The sequence below is a fragment of the Mustela nivalis genome (genome assembly GCF_964662115.1).
Source record: "Mustela nivalis genome assembly, chromosome: 13".
Lineage (NCBI taxonomy): Eukaryota > Metazoa > Chordata > Mammalia > Carnivora > Mustelidae > Mustela > Mustela nivalis.
The window spans coordinates 72,054,561-72,074,482 of NC_139032.1; the positions used below are offsets into that span (position 1 = coordinate 72,054,561).

General features: G+C 42.5%; 2 protein-coding genes across 3 annotated transcripts in view; one reads left to right on the top strand and one right to left on the bottom strand.

The window, feature by feature from the left end:
* Positions 1–19,922, bottom strand: part of ECPAS (Ecm29 proteasome adaptor and scaffold) — a 295,320-nt gene that overhangs the window by 81,287 nt on the left and 194,111 nt on the right. The window lies entirely within an intron of this gene.
* ZNF483 (zinc finger protein 483) lies at positions 3,137–17,935 on the top strand. Of its 2 annotated transcripts, XM_082696900.1 has the most exons (7): positions 3,171–3,219; positions 3,570–3,725; positions 5,040–5,580; positions 7,437–7,525; positions 9,050–9,176; positions 9,543–9,638; positions 12,440–17,935. In XM_082696900.1, exons 3-7 carry the CDS (start codon positions 5,193–5,195, stop codon positions 13,978–13,980), a joined length of 2,241 nt encoding a protein of 746 aa, XP_082553026.1. In that variant the 5' UTR covers positions 3,171–3,219; positions 3,570–3,725; positions 5,040–5,192; the 3' UTR covers positions 13,981–17,935. The 2 variants fall into 2 exon arrangements, with proteins under 2 accessions (XP_082553025.1, XP_082553026.1); XM_082696899.1 differs by lacking the exon at positions 3,570–3,725 and having other exon boundaries at positions 3,137–3,219.

The window sequence follows — 19,922 nt, forward strand, 5'->3', positions numbered from 1 at the left end:
ATTTCTGTAATCTCCAACTGAAATACCCAGGATGAGCAGGATAGAATTCCAGGTTGGAAATAACCACTCCTCATCATTTTGAAGGTATTTCTCAATTTCTTCTACCTTCCCCAGTGCCTTGTTTCCTTTAGCTCGGTTGGATCCACTAGCCTCCAGAGGTAGGGTTTTGCCTTGAGATTTTATTCACACTCACTGAACTATTTTACTTCATTAGTAACATTTTTTCATTTCCAAAAAATAAACTCCATTTGAAGAAATTGACCACGATGTTTTCCAGTTTCCTGTACCCAAGGAATACTTTTTCTTAGAATTTGGTACCAGGAAAATGAATCTCAGGGAAACACTATGCTGTCTTTTATGAGACAATAGGCACTAAGTAATCCATTGTGATTCATTTTTCATCTTGACTATTAGTGTCCAATTGCATTAAACTCTCATACCATATTCAATTCATTTGTATCCTCAGATGTTTAATAAAAGTGAATAAATGTGAGGGAACAGACAATAGCTATTTTGTTAGCTATTTCGGCACTCCAGACTGAAGGGAAAGAAACAGATTTTCTTTTAAATGGAAGGACAGCAACATCACACTGTATAATAATATATATCTAGATGGGAAATAGATCAGTGCAGCCATCTTTACGAAATATAACCTGCCATTTGGTGCATTTGTTCTCACCCATCAGTATTTGCAATAAATCACCCAAATCCTACCCCTACCATGTCCTGGATCTTTTTTACTTCGTCACCATTTAGACCACCATCACCGTCCCACCTGGATGATTGCACAACATCCTAACAAAACTAGTCTTTTTTGCCTCCATTTTTCTCTCTCCAATCTTTTCTCCATCCCAAAGCCACAACAACTAAAAAAAAAAAAAAAAAAAGCCACTTATTTGATTAAGTATTCCTTACCATGCTTGCTCTGAGTAGAGATCCCACCACATTGCTTACAAGTGAAACTAATTGATCTGTGTTTTTTTCTTTCTTTACTGATGTGCAATCCACAGCTCTTTACCCCGATGGTTGAATTTAATCAAATGTTACAGTTTGGTCACAGTTCCAAGAAGGAGTCATTTTTTTTTTCTTGGAAATTTACTCATATGTAGCATGTCACTTACTTACAGCATATTTCAACTAGTGTAGTGTTGTCCAAGGTTCACCCACAATGAGTTGTGGAGAGGAAGGTCCTAAAATTTGTATTCAAATGAAGAATGCCCCATGATTCTAAGGTGCATACAGTATGAGAGCCACTAGAGTTTCTCTAACTTGCCCAGTTAAGTGCTCGCTTCGGCAGCACATATACTAACTTGCCCAGTTAAACTTAAGAGCCAATTTTATTTCATATCTCTCTGCTTTCTCCAGCTTCTCCTTGATGTCCGATTTTCAGCTTGACAAGAAGAGGCGGGTAGAGGGGCGCCTGGGTGGCTCAGTGGGTTAAGCCGCTGCCTTCGGCTCAGGTCATGATCTCAGGGTCCTGGGATCGAGTCCTGCATTGGGCTCTCTGCTCAGCGGGGAGCCTGCTTCCTCCCCTCTCTCTCTGCCTGCCTCTCTGCCTACTTGTGATCTCTCTCTGTCAAATAAATAAATAAAAATCTTTAAAAAAAAAAAAAAAGAGGCGGGTAGAGGAGAAGAATATGTACTCAGACCTGGGACTGGGATAGCTTCTTTTTTTTTTTTTAAACATTTTATTTATTTATTTGACACAGAGAGATCACAAGTAGGCATAGAGGCAGGCAGAGAGAGAGAGGAGGAAGCAGGCTCCCCGCTGAGCAGAGAGCCCGACGGGGCACTCGATCCCAGGACCCTGAGATCATGACCTGAGCGGAAAGAGCGGCCCAACCCACTGAGCCACCCAGGTGCCTGGGATAGCTTCTTTTTGACTGTGAGAGTTTCTTCAGCTTGGCTTGCTGCCTGTGAGACGAACCCAGTGGTTCATTTAGTTGATTTTGCTCTGTCTTTTTAAAGACTCGGGGTCTTTCAAGCTAGAATGTTTTTCTCTCCCAACTCCACCCCTCCAAAAGTCATCTTGTTATTAGAACCTTCCAAACAATCCTTCTGCAGTCCCCTAGCCCTTTCTGCTATGCCCCCAGGAATCCAGGCAAGTGCCCATTCATAAATTCAACAAATCTACTGAACCCTACTATGCACCAGGTACTGCTATGAGGCTTGGAGATTGTGTCTCATGGAACAAACCAGATAAAAATCCTTACTCTTGTGGAATTGATATTCTAGTGAAAAAGAGAGACAATAAAACAAAACAAGACAGACAATAGGAAACATAAGAAAATTGTGTGTTAGAAGAAGAAACGGGAGTGGGGAGGGGTGGCGTTCCAATTTTAGCAGTGTGGTGGAAGAGCTTCATTGAGAAGGTATTAAGGGGTGGAAGAGTGAGCCATAGGGCTACCTACTGGAGAAGCACGCAGCCAGAAATGCCAGGCAGGTTGGAAGAAGAGGGAGATCAAGGAGACCTTTGTGACTGGAGCAGGGAATTCTATGAAGAGATCAAGGAGGTCATGGGTGATCAGATTCTATCAAGCTTTTTAAGCCGCTAAAATTTGGGTTTTCACTCTGAGTGGAATGAGAAGCCTTTGCAGGATTTTAAGCAGAGAAGGGGCATACTCTGTTTCACGTTTTTAACCATCTCTCTGGCTGTAGTGTAAAGAATTGACAAGATCAGAAAAGTGCGTTCAATAGGCTATTGCAATAATCCAGGGGAGGCATGATGGTGTTTTGCAGCATGGTGGCAGGTGTGAAAATCATAAAATTAGTATTCGTTTAAATGCAACTTGCGGCATTGACTATGGCTTACATTGAATGCATCACTAATCTGCTTCTGCAGTGGGTTTTCCCTGCCTGGATTTCAGGGAAAGGTAAAGAGAGGAAGGAGGAGGGATGGTTTGACGTTACCAAGGAGACCGAGCATCATGAATCTGAAAACCTGAGATGGTTCCAGGCCTTTAGGCCTCTGGCGCAGCAATAATTCTGTGGCCGAGCCCACCAGTCGTTTCCCAATGACCATGCGCAACAGGCCAGGTGGGAGCCTATGGAAAACACAGGACTTTCGCAAAGCGGGACAAACGCATTCCGGGAATCGTAGTTCTGCGCCTTTACGCAGGCGCAGTGGCCCCTCGCCGGCTTGCGCGCGCAGGTCCTGCAGGACCAGTTTCTAGAAGCTCATTGCGGTGGCGTTGGTCCTGACTGCGAGTGCTGATGCAGGTAGCGGTTGTCCCGGGCCCCTGATTTCCCGGCCGCGGCCAGCTCGCCGGCTCCGAGGATGCACCCGGGGCGGGGTGGGTGGAGCGTGGGTGGGGAGCCGAGCGACCTCTCCGTGCACTCCCGATGCCGCAGCTTCGGGGGGGAGATGGGCACTGTCCTGAATGACGGAGCTTTTCTCCATCCCTTCCCTGCGCCTACGGTCCTAAAACTTGGCTACGCTGACATTTTGGGCGGGAAAATTCCTTGATGTGTGTGCGTAGGGAAGGGGGCCATGCGGTGACTGCAGGCTTTTTAGCAGCATCCCTGGCTGTACCCGCCAGGTAGGTATCAGTAGCGCTCCTCCTTTCCAGTGGTGGTGACCAAAATGTCTTCAGCGCCCCCCTCCCTTTGAGAACTTCTTTCTGCCTGCGCCACGTTTTCGCGGAGCCTCTGTTGTAGGCCCCCTGGAGACCGAGACGAGTGTCTTCGTCACCGCACAGCCCCAGGTGCGGTGCAGCGCGGTGCAGGTACTCGGTTGGCGCTTAATATTTGGCGGAGGAGTAAGTGACGTCATGCATACGTGTGTGCCGGGCTGTGCTCGGAGGTGGGTATTGACTGGTGTAATGGTTGCAACAGGGGGAGAGAGCGCTTCCACCTGCCGCATTGTAGCGCATTTCGCTCAGGCTGAATTGTCATTTCCTGGGGGTTATCTGAGGGTGGGGACCCTGCCTGATCTGTCCACGCGTGTCCCCATAGTGTCCTGATAGCCAGTTATTTGCAGAATGAAAGAACGCATGTAATGCAGGATGGGCTCAGTGCAGAAGAGCACTTGGGGATTAGAGGAGGCTTTGTGCAAGAGGTGACTGTTGGAAGGAGTCAAGTTTTAACGGATGAGTGAAAGTTTGGTACGAGAGGGAAAGAAGGCAGCTTCCTAGGAGAGGGAATGGCTGGGTGCAAAGGATGGTGGGTGTGTGGGAACGGGGACATTGTTCTTTCTGGCCGCAGCGTCCATCGGGCAGCTAGAGCTCAAGAGGTGAGGTCTTCAGGGCAGGGTGTCTGATCTTCGTGCGGGGCCTCTGTATTTGAATTTTACCTTGGGACGGATGAGGGGTGATAGGACCCAGGTTTGCATATTAGAAGGCATCCGTAGGCTATAGTGTGGTACTGGATTGAAGAAAGCTGTGTATGGGTAGTTTAAGTAGGATAGAATGGAGAGGCCCTTAGGAAATAAAACTGCCAGAATTTGGTTATTGGTTTTGTGAGAAATTTGAGAGGTGAATAGGAAATCAGGCTTGTGAGTTGAGCGCCTGGTGGGAAAATGGGAGGCCGTTCACCACAGCAATTCAGAAGATGTTGAGTAAATTTGTGACTGGATTCTCTTGTAGCAGTGAGCCTTTTCTCATGTGTTTTGCTTATGAGGAGTGTTCAGTCTGAAGAAATTGTTTTCTTGGAGGGTATCTTTTTTTTTTAAGATTTTATTTATTCTTTTGACAGAGATCACAAGTAGGCAGAGAGGCAGACAGAGAGAGAGGAAGGGAAGCAGGCTCCCTGCTGAGCAGAGACACCCCCCACCCAATGCTGGGCTCAATCCCAGGGCCCAGAGATCACGACCTGAGCTAAAGGCAGAGGCTTTAACCCACTGAGCCTCTCAGGAGCCCCAGAGGGTATCTTTAATTAGCATTCAATAACTCCTCTGCTTCTCACCTAGACCTTTGATGGAGCAGCTGGGCAGGGCTGTTCTAGGCCTTCTGTGTGTGTCTGCATACATCTGAACCAAACCAGGAGCAATGTTTTATAGGAGTAATAATTTGTTTTACTCACTGTCTTCTGTTTTTTGACAGTTTCTGCAAGACTAAGCTGAATGCTTGGAACCCTTGATATTTCGCTGTCTATAGTGCCTGTTGGTGGACTGTAAAGACCATTCAACTAGAGTCTAAAGGAAATTGGATTCCTGCTGCTGACCCACAGTGCAAGCTGTAGTATCCTTGAATAAGATGACAGCCATCTCCCCAGACCCTCAGACCCTGGCCTCAAGTGAACCAAGCAAGGTCCTAAGAATGGATACTCCGGGGGATCAAGAAGCTATCCTGAGAGGAGACAGTAAAGACCCAGAGACTTTCAGACAGAGATTCAGGTGGTTTTGTTACTCAGAAGTGGCTGGACCCAGAAAAGCCCTAAATCAGCTCTGGGATCTCTGCATTCAGTGGCTGAGACCAGACATCCACACGAAAGAACAGATTTTAGAGCTTTTGGTGTTTGAGCAATTCCTGACAATTTTGCCTGGGGAGATCAGGATTTGGGTAAAGTCCCAACATCCTGAGAGTAGTGAGGAAGTGGTGACCCTGATAGAGGATTTGACCCAAACGCTTGAAGAAAAGGAAGGTGAGATTTATAGATGGTGGGAGGAAGCGGGTGCGACCTCCTCGAGGTGTGAAAGTGAACTCCCCCAGAGAAAGCAGTTGATTGCTGAGTCTCAGTTTGGGAGTGGGACTGGCTCTGAATCAGTCCTGTCTTTTACTCTGTAATCTTGGGCAAGCTACATAACCTCTTGGAACCTTCATTTTTTTTTTTTTTTTTAAATCTGTGGAAAGGGATTCCCATCTGCTTAGTCTTTTATGAGGGCTTATATGTGATAAGGTATAATACTAATTTCTTTCCTTTCAGCCTTGAGTAAAAGGGAATCTTAGAACATGGGAGCGAAGGAGATGACTTGCACACGTTTGGAGTCAGAGGCACACCGTCCAGGGCAGGTTTCAACTCCTGCCTCCCGAGTGTGCCGAGCAGGTTTCTAGATTGGGGCGCCTGCCGTCTGCAACAATGGAAATGCATTGTGCACTGTTCGGGCTTCGCATTAAGCATCTGAAATGTGACCAAGGCAAATAAGGAATTGAATCTTAAATTTAAACAGCCATGTGTGCTGGGCAACATCCGGGCAGCAGCCGCTGACCAACATTAAAATTCCATTATTATACACATACCAATGTATAAACTATAAACTGAATCGTAACATAGCATCATAAGGGACGCCTGGGTGGCTCAGTGGGTTAAAGCCTCTGCCTTCGGCTCAGGTCATGATCCCAGGGTCCTGGGATCGAGTCCCGCGTCGGGCTCTCTGCTCAGCAGGGAGCCTGCTTCCTCCTCTCTCTGCCGGCCTCTCTGCCTCCTTATGATTTGTCTATCAAATAAATAAATAAATCTTTAAAAAAAAAAAAAAAACATAGCATCATAAAATATTGGTAGACTTATGGGGTGGATAGCCCTGTGAGGGCATGGGGTCCAGGTTTTATAAAATCCCTTTAATATGCTGCCCATGTCCCCAGTATGTGTATCAGATGAACTACCGTAAAGCTCTCAGTACATATGTGGGACAGTTTGCATTCTACCAAGAGTTCCTGGATAGGGAAATGGCATTTACCTCCGTAGAGTTCAACTGTGGTCACGCAGCTAATTGGTATGTTCATCCTTGGGGTTGCCTGACCTCTGACTTATCTGTCATGGCAACACGGTGCTTCTCCAAAATTAGAGCCTCTCAGCGGAAGCCCTTAGCAATAAAGAAGCTTGTGGATTTATTGCTGTAGCATTCTGTTAGAACAGTTCTCTTAAGAGTCCCTTCTATGTAATTCTGATTCTTAATTCCTTTCGATTATCTAATCAATAAGCTAAAATTCTTTTCATAAGAAAGTAAAGCGTGATTTAAAAAATACTTAACCCTTATCAGAAGAAGAGCTCTTGACATCTCAGGGTATGTAATGTATTTAGTTGATATGTTCAGGTTCCTGATTTCCATCTTTAGGTGTCTGCTGGCAACCCCGGGAGAGGAGTGTGTTCCTGAGACCAGTTTGGTGCTTTCATTCAAGAAGCAAGGCATTGCCTCTGCAAGGCATTGTGCTGGGAGTATGAAGAAAACCAAATTAACACATAAAATGAATATGCTGCTTTACCTTAATACAGCCTACGACTATTTTTTAAATAACTTTTATGCAAATAAAACACATTTAAGCTGTAGGCGTGTGGATTGAATGAAACCTGATTATTGTGAGCTTAGCGATCGAAGGCTGTTTTATGGAATAGGGGGAAAAGCTGGGATTTTAGAAAAGAGCGTGTATGTGGCTTTTATCTCTTTTAATAGGAGTGGGAGAAACTTTCTTCTGACCTTTTTCTGCAGAGAAGTATGTGTAAGAATTTCTAGTCTGAGCAATGTGTTTGAAAGACTAGAGTGTCCTTTCCCCCCTTCCTAGATCCGATCTCTCAAGAGTCTGTTATTTCCCAAGAGGAGAATCCTGAAGAAAATAAAATGGTTTCTGTTCTTCCAAGTACTGAGTCCCGGGTAAGCTTCCTTTCACTGGTTTTCATTTTTTTTTTTTTAAGATATTATTTATTTACTTGACAGAGATCACAAGTAGGCAGAGAGGCAGAGAGAGAGAGAGGAGGAAGCAGGCTCCCTGCCGAGCAGAGAGCCCGATGTGGGACTCGATCCCGGGACCCCGAGATCATGACCCAAGCCGAAGTCAGCGGCTCAACCCACTGAGCCACCCAGGCGCCCCACTGGTTTTCATTCTTAAGTGAATACTTACTGAGCTCCTACAGAGTGGTATAAAGATATTAGAATCAAGAAAACAGTTTCCTTCACATTCTTCAAACTCATTCTTTTTTTTTTTTTTTAAGATTTTATTTATTTATTTGACAGACAGAGATCACAAGTAGGCAGAGAGGCAGGCAGAGAGAGGGGGAAGCAGGCTCCCTGCTGAGCAGAGAGCCCAATGTGGGGCTCGATCCCAGGACCCTGAGATCATGACCTGAGCCGAAGGCAAAGGCTTAACCCACTGAGCCACCCAGGCACCCCGTTCAAACTCATTCTTTAGGTGCTGTTTTATTTGAGTTACAAGGATTTGTCACAAGTCTGACTCTAAGAAAAGCAACAAAAAAAAGTTGACTAAAATTCTAGTTATTCTTGATAAAATTGGTCAAGTGGAAATAGAATTATATTTCCTTAATGCAATTAAAAAAAGTCTCCAGGGGCGCCTGGGTGGCTCAGTGGGTTAAGCCGCTGCCTTCAGCTCAGGTCATGATCTCAGGGTCCTGGGATCGAGTCCCGCATCAGGCTCTGCTCAGCAGGGAGCCTGCTTCCTTCTCTCTCTCTCTCTGCCTGCCTCTCAGTGTACTTGTAATTTCTCTCTGTCAAATAAATAAATAAAATCTTTTAAAAAAAATAAAAATAAAAAAAAAATTTAAAAAGTCTCCAGCTGAACGGTATTGGAAAATAAAAAGCAGCTCTCACAATGCCTGTAAAAAGATAAGAATGTCTAATCATGCTGTTGTTAGTAGTTTTTTATATTCTAACCAAAGGAGTAAGATAAGAAGGGAATGAGGTAAATATTGGTATGAAAAAGACAAATGTGTGTTATTTGCAGATAACATGGTCTATTTGGAAAACCTCTAACAGGTATTAAAACTCATAATAATTGAGAAAAGTGGCTAGTTACAAATCAATTAGAATAATTTGCAATGGTTACAAATCACTTAGAAAATAATTATTTTTGTTAAGATTTTATTTATTTGAGAGAGAGTACATATGAGCACACACATGCATGAGCAGAGGGGAGAGAGAAGAATGCTCCTCACTGAGCAGGGAACCCGGATCCAGCACTGGGATCATGACCTGAACCAAAGGCAGACGCTTAACTAACTAAGCCACCCAGGCACCCTGAAAAAAAAAATTCTTACTCACAGTAGTAATCGATACTGCTATAGTAGATTGATAATGGCTGCCCAAAATGTGCCCAATCCCTAACCCCTAGAACCTGTGAGTGTTAATCCAATGCAAAAAGACTGTATTTTGTGTGTTCATAAGGAATCCATGACGATCAAGGATGTGGTTGTGAGCTTTTCCAGAGGAGAGTGGAGGAGGCTGGAGCCTTTTCAGAAGGAACTCTATAAGGAAGTGCTGCTGGAGAACTTTAGGAGCCTGGAGTTTGTGGGTAAAGATATCTGTTTATGATGTAATATATAAGCTGTATATCTTTTTATCTACTATCACTGAAAGATAAGTGCTATTAACTGTATGGGCTGGGCATGCAGGGTTGATACGACTAATCCTAAAAATGATTTCTGAAAATGTACTTTACTGCAATGTTTTCTCTAAAAAAACATTGAACTGGAAATGTTGAGTATCACTATGCTATCATCAAGACATACCTTCCCCAGTTCCTCCTGATTTTCCAGGAAATATGTCTGTACTTGACAGCATCTTCTCTTTCCTGGAGAACCTGAGGCTGTGTATAAATGTTGGAACATCTTTGCCCTGTGCAGAAACAGTCATTTTTTATTCTTTTCTCTATGAGCAGGCTTTCCAGTTTCCAAATTAGATTTGATTTCCCAGTTTAAGTGGGTTGAACTGCCATGGCTGCTGGAAAAAGAAATCTCAAAAGGCTCCAGACCAGGTGAGTCGATGAAAAGCAAAGAAATTAAAAGAGTTGCTTAGCCAAGTCATTTGTGAAGAGCCTTTGAAATGTATTGGGTAGGTTAGATGCTAAAATAGACGGTGATTAGAATAGACCACTTGCCTTCCTGGGATATTCATTTTATTGGAGAGACCATTCATTTAGGTCCTCTGAGAAGTAGATGCCAAGACGTGATTGGCTATGCCAGGGACTTACTGGGGAGAATTGCAGTGAAGGAAAACGGGGAGACCGGTGAGAGCATAAGGTGAGTGTAACACCTGTGAATGAGAGAGGGAGGGTGGGAAGGCTGGGTAGGAAGTGTCTTAGGTTGATGTGCCGTGTTTTGTTTTTTAAAGATTAATTTGAGAGTGGGATAGCATGAGGGCAGAGGGAGAGGGAGAAGCAGACTCCCCACTGAGCAGGGAGCCTGACATGGGGCTCGATCCCAGGACCCTGGGATCATGACCTGAGCCGAAGGCAGAGGCTTAACCAACTGAGCCACCCAGGCACCTCATGGGCCATTTAATAAAGTTTTGGCAAGGCCAAAGAAGAGTTCACCAGCGGAGTCACCTTTCTGGAGTCCTGTGTCTCTCTGGGCCTGCCTGTGTCCCTGCTGTACTTGCCATTGATTGGGAGCAGCTATGGGAAAGTGGCTTTGGTGTCGAATCAGCAGCCATGGGGGCTGAGTAACTCCGCAGAGTTGGAGATCTGAGCAGTGCATTTCTGGGTGCGCCTTAATATGGATATCAAACCACGCAGTATTAGTGATGGGATGAATGGGGAACACAGGAACAATGGCTTACTTAACGTTTAAGTTGAGTCTTGAAGGAGAAGGAGGAATTCATCCAGTGGACAGCCTGGAGGGTATAATCTCATTTTTGTTAAAAGAAAAAAATATTTATATGCATGTATATATCTAAATATATAAATATAATTTAATTTTTTAAAAATATGTAAATATAGATAGTTTTTTTTTAAATGTCTGGAGAACATTCCTGTTAATTGTGGTTATCTCTGGGGGATTACATTTTTTCTTCATCCTTCTCTTACCTTAAAATGTAACAATAAATAGTCTAAGTTTATAGTTAAAAAATAAGTTATTGCTTATATATCAGTACATTATTTTTTAAGAGAAAACCAATAATTTCACTTAGTTCTATTTCATCTTAACCAAAGTCAGACTATTGGTTGTTTTCAGTATATGTACCCAAATAAAGGATATTATTTTTTAAAATAAATGGTATAAATGTGCCCCCCTTCCCCCAGAAGCATTATGTAGATGTACAACTTGTTTAAAAAGTTCACTTACAACAGATAGAAGAAAACACATAGACAAAGCAGAGTCGATAACTATAATTTAATAAAATACTTAAGCAAATCAGTAAGGAATGCTGAGCCTGTTAAAAAAAAATGGGGGAAGAACTTGAGCAAATAGCTGACAAAATTAAAAGTAACTGACAGCACTAAATTTTAAATTGCTGCAAATTTGAAAAAAAGTTCCAAGTCATTGATCAGTGATGAAATATACATTTAAAGCAATAGTACTGAGACACCTGAGTAGCTTAGTTGGTTAAACTTCCAACTCTTTGTTTCAATTCAGGTCATGATCTCTGGGATGTGAGATAGAGCCCCGCATCAAACCTCTGCTTGAGTTTCTTTTACCCTCTCCTTCTACTCCTCCCCTCTGCTGTCTCTCTTTTTAAAATAAATCTTATAAAAAATGCACAGAATTTTTAATAATGGTTAACTTCTGGGGAATAGAATTTTGTGCTTTATAGTTAACTCTTTAAAAAACAGGTTTTTTTGAAAGTGATGGTGTGACCTCATGATTAAGAGCCAAGTTGAATGATGTTCAAAGTTCTGAAGAGAGTGTAATTAGAGTATGATATTGGAGAAATCTGTGGGGATTGTGGGACTTGAACCTGAGGCCCTGGGTATTTCTGTTCAGGAAGGTGCCACGGGACTGCACTTGAAGACAAAGACTGAAAGAATAGGACTGAAATACCGTAGTGTGGGAGGGACAGTGGGTGGATGCCCACTTAGAGTGTATCCCTAAGGTTGACTGTTGTAACCTTTGAAAGTTTGGCATTGGCAGTGCTGCATGTCTGTGATGGGATTACCATTTTTCTGTAAATTCAGTGCTGTTCGGCTGCTTTGAGAAGCATTGGGTTAGGGATCAAAAGTATGGGCTTTGGTGTCAGAATATATGAAAAATCTGGCTCTGTTGCTTACAACACATGTGACTTGAGGCACGCTACTTGCTCTTACTCTTCCTCTGTGTGTGTAGTTGTCACATCCACAAAACAGGGCTAATGTCAGCACCTACTTTATAAAATTTTTGTCAAGATTAAAGGAAATACAAGCAGAGTGCTTGATACAGGGGGCTGGCCTTTACTAAGCATTCAATAAATGTTTGTGCTGTCGTCATTATTTAGAAAGAAAATAGATTAGCTCTAAAGAGAATGAGTTTGAGCCTATTACAGAAATTTGAAATGAGGGTGAGAACATGCATCTTTATTCTAACTATAAAGCACAAACTTTTCATTTTCCCCAATATTTTTCTTAACCCATTCTAACTATAAAGCACAAACTTCATTTTCCCCAATATTTTTCTTAACCCCTATATTTACCTGGTTTCTCTATATTATTTTTTCCTTCTCTGTGTCCTAAGATTCTGAAAACCGTCCAAGGTCATATTCATAATGTTTATAGACACTCCTACCTCTTTCCCTATCTCAGTCCCAAAAGGGACAGCTTCCTTTATTGCAAACGGGAGACGTTCTATTTGTTATTTCTTTTAGAGTGTGAACCTAGAGGTGAATTGAAGGAATCCTTTCGAAATCAAGATGTTCTAGAAGAATCAACTTTAGATAAAATAATAGAAAGATGCCTAATGGGTGGTAATTATGGCCTGATGGGAGAGTCCCGGAAACGTAGCAGTAAGGAATATTCTCAAATGGCAGGCACACAAAAGAAAACTCATGGGAGAGGCAGTAAGGGTGAGGAGGTTGACCCAGAAAAGAGCCCCTTTGGAAGTAATTTCAAGCATACCTCAGAAATAATTAAACATCTGAGAGTCTACTTAAGGAAGAAGTCTCGGAGGTATAATGAATGCAAGAAACCCTTCAGTTTTCATTCAGACCTTATTCTGAACCGCAAAGAACACGCTGGAGAGAAGCCACGGAAATGTAACGAAGGCAGGAAAGTCTTAGGTCACTCTTCATCCCTAAGCGAACATCAGAAACATCAGAAAATGCATTTTGGCGCGAAGACCCAGAAGTGCAGTAATTGTGGGGTAACGTTTACGCGGAACTCATCCCTTAAGAGAAAAAACTCCCCTTTGTGTGAAAAATGTTGGAGAAATTTAAATCAAGATGCAACCTTAGATAAAGATGAGGGAGCAGAGGTAGGAGAGAAGACCCATAAATGTAGCAAATGTGGAAAAGCCTTCGGCTATAGTGCCTCACTGACCAAACATAGGAGGATTCACACAGGGGAGAAACCCTACATGTGCAATGAATGTGGAAAAGCTTTCAGTGACAGTTCATCCCTCACACCACACCACAGAACCCACAGCGGAGAGAAACCCTACAAATGTGATGATTGTGGAAAAGCTTTCACCCTGAGTGCCCACCTCATCAAACATCAGAGAGTTCATACCGGAGAAAAACCCTATAAATGTAAAGAATGCGGGAGACCCTTCAGTGACAGTTCCTCTCTTATTCAGCATCAGCGAATTCATACTGGAGAGAAACCCTACACGTGTAACAACTGTGGAAAATCCTTCAGTCACAGCTCGTCCCTTTCCAAACATCAGAGGATTCATACTGGAGAGAAGCCCTATAAATGCGGTGAATGTGGAAAAGCCTTTAGACAGAATTCTTGCCTTACGCGACATCAGAGGATCCACACTGGAGAAAAACCCTATTTGTGTAATGATTGCGGGATGACTTTCAGCCATTTTACGTCCGTCATTTATCATCAGCGACTTCATTCAGGAGAAAAGCCCTACAAGTGTAACCAGTGTGAGAAAGCCTTCCCTACCCATTCACTCCTCAGTCGCCATCAGAGAATTCATACTGGCGTAAAGCCGTATAAATGTAAGGAATGTGGGAAATCTTTCAGTCAGAGTTCATCTCTCAACGAGCATCATCGGATTCATACCGGAGAGAAGCCCTATGAATGTAATTACTGTGGAGCGACCTTCAGCCGGAGCTCGATCCTTGTGGAACACCTAAAAATCCACACTGGAAGGAGAGAATATGAATGTAACGAATGTGAAAAGACATTTAAGAGTAACTCAGGCCTCATCAGACATCGGGGATTTCATTCTGGAGAGTAATTCTTGAAATACAGTAAGGTGGTTGGGGGGGGTGGGGTCTCTTCAAATTGTCCCTTATTAAAAACCCAGGGTGGAAACAACCATCACATTGATCAGTAGCTACAACTTGAATGGGTTGGCAGCTGGGAAAAACACTTTTTACCATTCACCACCCTTTGGTAGATCGTAAGTAGGGTTGGTAAAGTTAGTAAAGTAGAGTTGGTAAACGGATGAAAAGTGAAGAAAGGGTGAGATGCGCAATGATTCCGAAAGATCAAATGCAGATTTAAAAAGCAAGAGGAGTGCCCGAGACCCACTGATGAACCTTTTTTTTCTTCAAGAGATTTCCCTCTTCTAGCAAGAACTGGTCTCGAGTCATAACCTAGGTTCTGGGTTCTGTCCCAGTTTGCCAACCAGCTCACTGCATAACCTTGGACCCATCATTTGACCTTTCTAAATTTGGGTTTTCTTCACTGGTGGCAGGAAGGGGGTGGGTCTCACAATTTCTAAGTTTACCTCCGGTCCTCTCTGAAGCTGTGGGAATAAGCTTCGCAAGTTTCTGTAGTAGAAAAGCACTTATTTAAGATTCTGAACTGAGAATGTGGTATACTCTTCAAATGCCAGATGCTGGAATCCCTAGAATATCAACAGGAACGAGTCGGCAGAGCTCACATGGTGTGTCTTCAGGGAATGTTTTTATTGGACAAAGTACCCCAACCTGTTTTTCCCTCTGGGCTTTGACTGAGGGGATTAGGAATCTAGAGGGCAAACATTGGAGCCATCTCAGCCATGAGAGTACCGGTCCTAGGAAAATGGGTTGGGGGCTGGGGAGGGGGCGGTGGGAAAGGAAACGGGTGTTGAAAACAGAGCTATTCTGGATGGATTATCTTTTGTGAAAGAAAATTCTATTTTTTTAAAAGTCTGTTTATCCTAAGTACAGCCCCCCTATAATCAGAGTGCAAACATGGTGTGTGGCAAAGGTCACAAGCTAAGATTGAGCCGTTTGATGTTTTGGTTGATCTGTATGGTAAGATGTGTGTGTGTGTGTGTGTAGGTGGGTGGATGGGTGGAACTTGTTGTCATCATTTAAAATTTAAAAATTAGGAGATTTCATACCAAAAAATTAAAGGCTTGCCTTTAATTGAAAAATTATAAGGGCTGTTAACCCTGACCCATACTTCAGTGGAGTAGTCCGCTGGTTTGGGGTAGCAGCTGCTGCCTTTACATAGGGAATCTACTCTTCTACCAGCCAAGTTCTCTGATTTATAGGACTTGACTTGCCCTGACTATAGAAATTTGATACTATGGTCCCCTGCCATCTAGAGAATATGTATCCTAAAGTCTAAAGAGACTCCCCCGATAGTAAAATACAGCGGAAGAATGTAGAAGTCCCACAAAACAACTCAGTTAAGTGCTTTGTTGTGAAATTAGACTTGAAGAGAGAGCAGTTATTAGTGGATTATTTCTTGTGACGAATCTCATTGGTGGAGTGTGAATAACCATTTCTGACTGAAAGAGGAACTAAAACCCTGAGTCGGGTGTAGGTCTCAAGTCCTAGGGTTCTGGAGGCGCCCTTCTGATTCAGCGATGGTACCAAGAAGTGCATAAAGTTGAAATCTGAGGTTGCTCCCTAATAAAGGAGAACGAAAACAGAAAACTTGGCTTGTGGAAGTGAAGAGATCCTGAATGCTGATGGAGACTCAGCAATATTTGCTGCGATTTAATGGGTATAGGTTTGCGATACTACCTCTGGATAATGCTTTTGGTTTCTTCCTTATACCCCCACTCCCTGCCCCCCCCCCAAAGGCCTATAGTTCAGATACTGCTGTATGCTATGTTGGTCTGCATAATTGTCACTAAATGGACCTACCAGAGACATTCTAGCCATGAAAAGAAAATGGCTTAGGAGGATCATTCACCTGGGCTTAAGTTTTTTTCCAAACATACATAAACCCTGATTTTTTTTTAAAAGATACAATTTATAGAGAAATATGTAAAGTTCTTGAGACGAGGCTTCTTCCAGGATGTTCACTAGTTACAGCCTCCAACATTCATAAGAGGAGGTTTTATACCAGTACCAGCTGGGTATCTGGAACATAGAGGTTCTTTTTTTTTTTTTTTTTTTTTTAAGCAAGTTTTTAGGGGTGGAAATTACATACAAAGGTCATTTCAAGTGTACAATTGGTGAGTTTTGGCAGACTCACTGAATTGTACAATCATCACCACAGTCCATTTTTAGAACATTTTATAAACTCAGTAAGATCCCTCAGCCCCGTTTACAGTTAACCCCCATTCCCACACTTAGCCTCAGGCAATCACTCTGTCCCTGTCGAGTTGCCTTTTCTGGACATTTTATACAAATAGGATCATATGTGGTCTTGTGTTTTTCATTAATGTATTTTCTAAGTTCATGTTGTAGCACATCGGGTCTTTATTTTTATGGTTAAATGAGACCCTATTTTATGGATATACCATATTTTGTCCATTCACCAGTTGAAGGACTTTTGGGTTGTTTACAGTTTTTGGCTGTTCATAATAATGCTGCTTTGAACATTGATGTGTAAGTCTTTCTGTAGACATTCTTTCATTGTTCTTAGGTAGATGCCTGAGTGGCTGGCTCACAGGGTTTTGTTTAACTTCCTAGGATATTGCCAAATTGTTTTGTAGGTGAGTACATGATTTTTCGTTCTGAGCAGCGCTGAATGACCCCTACAGTCAGAGAATATAGATCTTAAAATCTGAACAAACTCCACTGATTGTGAAATGCAGGAAGAGAACGTAAAAAGTCATACAGAGTAATTTTCATTTTTGTTTGTGAAATTAGACCTCAGAGGAATAGAGTATGCAGGGACTAGTGGATTATTTCTTAAGAATTTCATTGGCAAGGTCTGAATAGTAATTTCTAAATGAAAAGGAAACTAAAGCCCTGAGTCAGTCAGGTTTCTGTACATCCTCACTGACTCTTGTGGTATTGTCTGCCTTTTTCATTATAGCTGTCCTAAGGGTTGAAATGCTATCTCTTTGTGGTTTTAATTTACATTTCCCTGATGGCTAATGATGTTGAGAATCTTTTCATGTACTCAATAGCTATTCATTTATCTTCTTCAGCAAAATGTTTATTCAAGGTTTTTTCCATTTAAAGAGTTAGGTCTATTGAGCTGTCATATTTTATATTCTACGTGAAAGTCCTTTCTCCAGTATGGAGAAATACTAGCCGTGGAGAGCTGCCTCAAACTCTACTGCATGATATTTATAAAAAGCTTGTTTTTCATAACTACTTATCTATAATTGCCTAAAGGATAGTCGATGCGGGCCATCATCTTAAGTACTTACATTTATTTTTTATGTCCTATCAGATAATCAAGAGATTTTTAAACTTCTTTTGATCTCTTATCAAATTGTTCTTATTAACAAAATTAGCAGTATTTATTAATACTATTAAAACCAGTATTTAACTTAATGCTGTTTAGGTACATTGACAGGTATTAAAATCAGCCCTTTAACATATTCTGTCTACTTTAAAATGAAGACCTTGTTTTTCACAGTGTTTCTTCTTAATGAGTTTCCACTGAAGAAACCACTGTCAGGTTACAGGACAGGATAAAGCTTCGCCTGTCAGTGATTCTTTTTTTATTTACTTACTTTTGAATTGGTTTTTAACATGGCGAAATACAGATAACCTAAAATGGACCAGTTTAACCCTTTTTGGGAGTATGACTCACTGGCATTAAGTATATTCATGTTGTTGTGTAATCATCACCCCTGTCCATCTCCAGAAGTTGTCTGTCATCCCAAACTGAAGCTCATGAAACAGTAATCGCTCATTCTGTCCTGCCCCCAGCCCCTGGGGGCCACTATTCTGCTTTGTGTCTCTCTGAATTTTGAATATTTTAGGCCCCTCCTATAAATGGGATTATTGAATATTTGTCCTTCTGTGTCTGGCTTCTTTCATTTAGCAAAATGTTTTTAAGGTTCATGTTGTAGCAGGTGTCAGAATTTTCATTCTTTTCAAGATTGAACAACATTCCGTCATATGTATATACCACATTTTGTTCATTCATCCATCAACGAACATCTGGGTCATTTCCACCATTTTGACTACGTTAGTGATGTAAAATAGCAGAGTCCCTGTTTTCAGTTCTTCAAAGATGTCGGTGTCATCTAGAACAGAGACTCTTCCCGAAGGTTTTTGGTTCACTTTCCTGAGATCCAACAGAGGAATCCCTGTCTATGGGTGTCCTAGCCTTAGGAAATGTATTTCTTGTAAGACCTGGAAGTTGAAATCAGTCCTTGATGCAGGCACTGCAGAGAGGATAATGTGTCCGCAGTGACAAAAACCACAACCATGTGCATCTTCCATCATGGGTGACCAGGTCCATTACTATGAGCAGTAATATTTTGAAAAAAGAAAAAAAATTTTTTTTAAACATTTTATTTATTTATTTGACAGAGAGAGACCACAAGTAGGCGGAGAGGCAGGCAGAGAGAGAGAGAGAGGGAAGCAGGCTCCCTGCTGAGCAGAGAGCCCGATGCGGGACTCGATCCCAGGACCCTGAGATCATGACGTGAGCCGAAAGCAGTGGCTTAACCCACTGAGCCACCCAGGCGCCCCGAAAAAAGAAATTTTTTAAAGATTTTATTTTTTTATTTACAGACAGAGATCACAAGTAGGCAGAGAGGCAGGCAGAGAGCGGGGTGGGGGTGGGGAAGCAGGCTCTTTGCTGAGCAGAGAGCCTGATGCAGGCCATGATCCCAGGACCTTGGAATCATGACCTGAGCTGAAGGCAGAGGCTTAACCCACTGAGCCACGCAGGCACCCCAAGCAGGAATATTTTGAAAGGGATTTCTTTTTGGAGCAGTAGGTCTCAATAGTGGGCTTATAAAATTCGGTACAAACCATGTTGTAAACAGATGTGTTGCCATCTGGGTCTTGTTCCCTGTATAGTGCACAGGCAGAGAGGATTTAGCATAATTCTTGAGGGCCCTAGGATTTTCAGAATGGCAAATAAGCATTGGTTGCAACTTAAAGTCACCAGCTGCTTTAGTTCCAAACAAGAGAGTTAGGCACTGACTTCTCTCTGGTTAGGAAAGTCCTAGATGGCATTTTCTTATAAGGCTGTTTGGTCTGCACTGAGAATCTCTTGTTTGGTTGTAGCCACCTTCATTAATGAGCTAGATCTTCTGGATAACTTGCTGCAGCTTCTACTTCAGCAGTTTTTCTTCTGCAGCTTCTTTATCTCTGTCAGCCTTTATAGAATTCAGGAAAGTTAGGGCCTTGCTCAGGATTAGGCTTTGGCTTGAGAGAATGTTGGGATTGGTTTGATCTTCTCTCCAGATCACTCAGACTTTCTTCCTATCACCGAGAAGAGTGTTTTGCTTTTTGATCATTCATGTGTTCATTGGAGTAGCTCTTTTAATCTACTTCAGAAACCTTCCCTTTGTGTTCACAGCTTGGCTAACTGATGGAAGAGGCCTAGCTTTTGGCCGGTCAGCTTTCGATATGCCTTCCTTATGAAGCTTAACTATTTCTGGTTTTTTTTTTTTTTTTTTTTTTTTTTTTTAAGATTTATTTATTTATTTATTTGACAGAGAGATCACAAGTAGGCAGAGAGGCAGGCAGAGAGAGAGGAGGAAGCAGGCTCCCTGCTGAGCAGAGAGCCCGATGTGGGACTCGATCCCAGGACTCTGAGATCATGACCTGAGCCGAAGGCAGCGGCTTAACCCACTGAGCCACCCAGGCGCCCCCGTTTTTTTTAATTTAAAGTGAGAAATGTGTGACTCTTCCTTTTCGTTTGAACCCTTAGAGGCCATTGTAGTGTTATTAATTGGCCTCATTTTGGTACTGTTGTGTCTTCGGGAAGTCAGGAGGTCCAAGGAGAGGGAGAAAGACGCAGGAATGGTGGGTCCATGGAGCAGTCAGAACATGCAGTCAAGTTCACTGTCTTATGTGGGTGTGGTTCGTG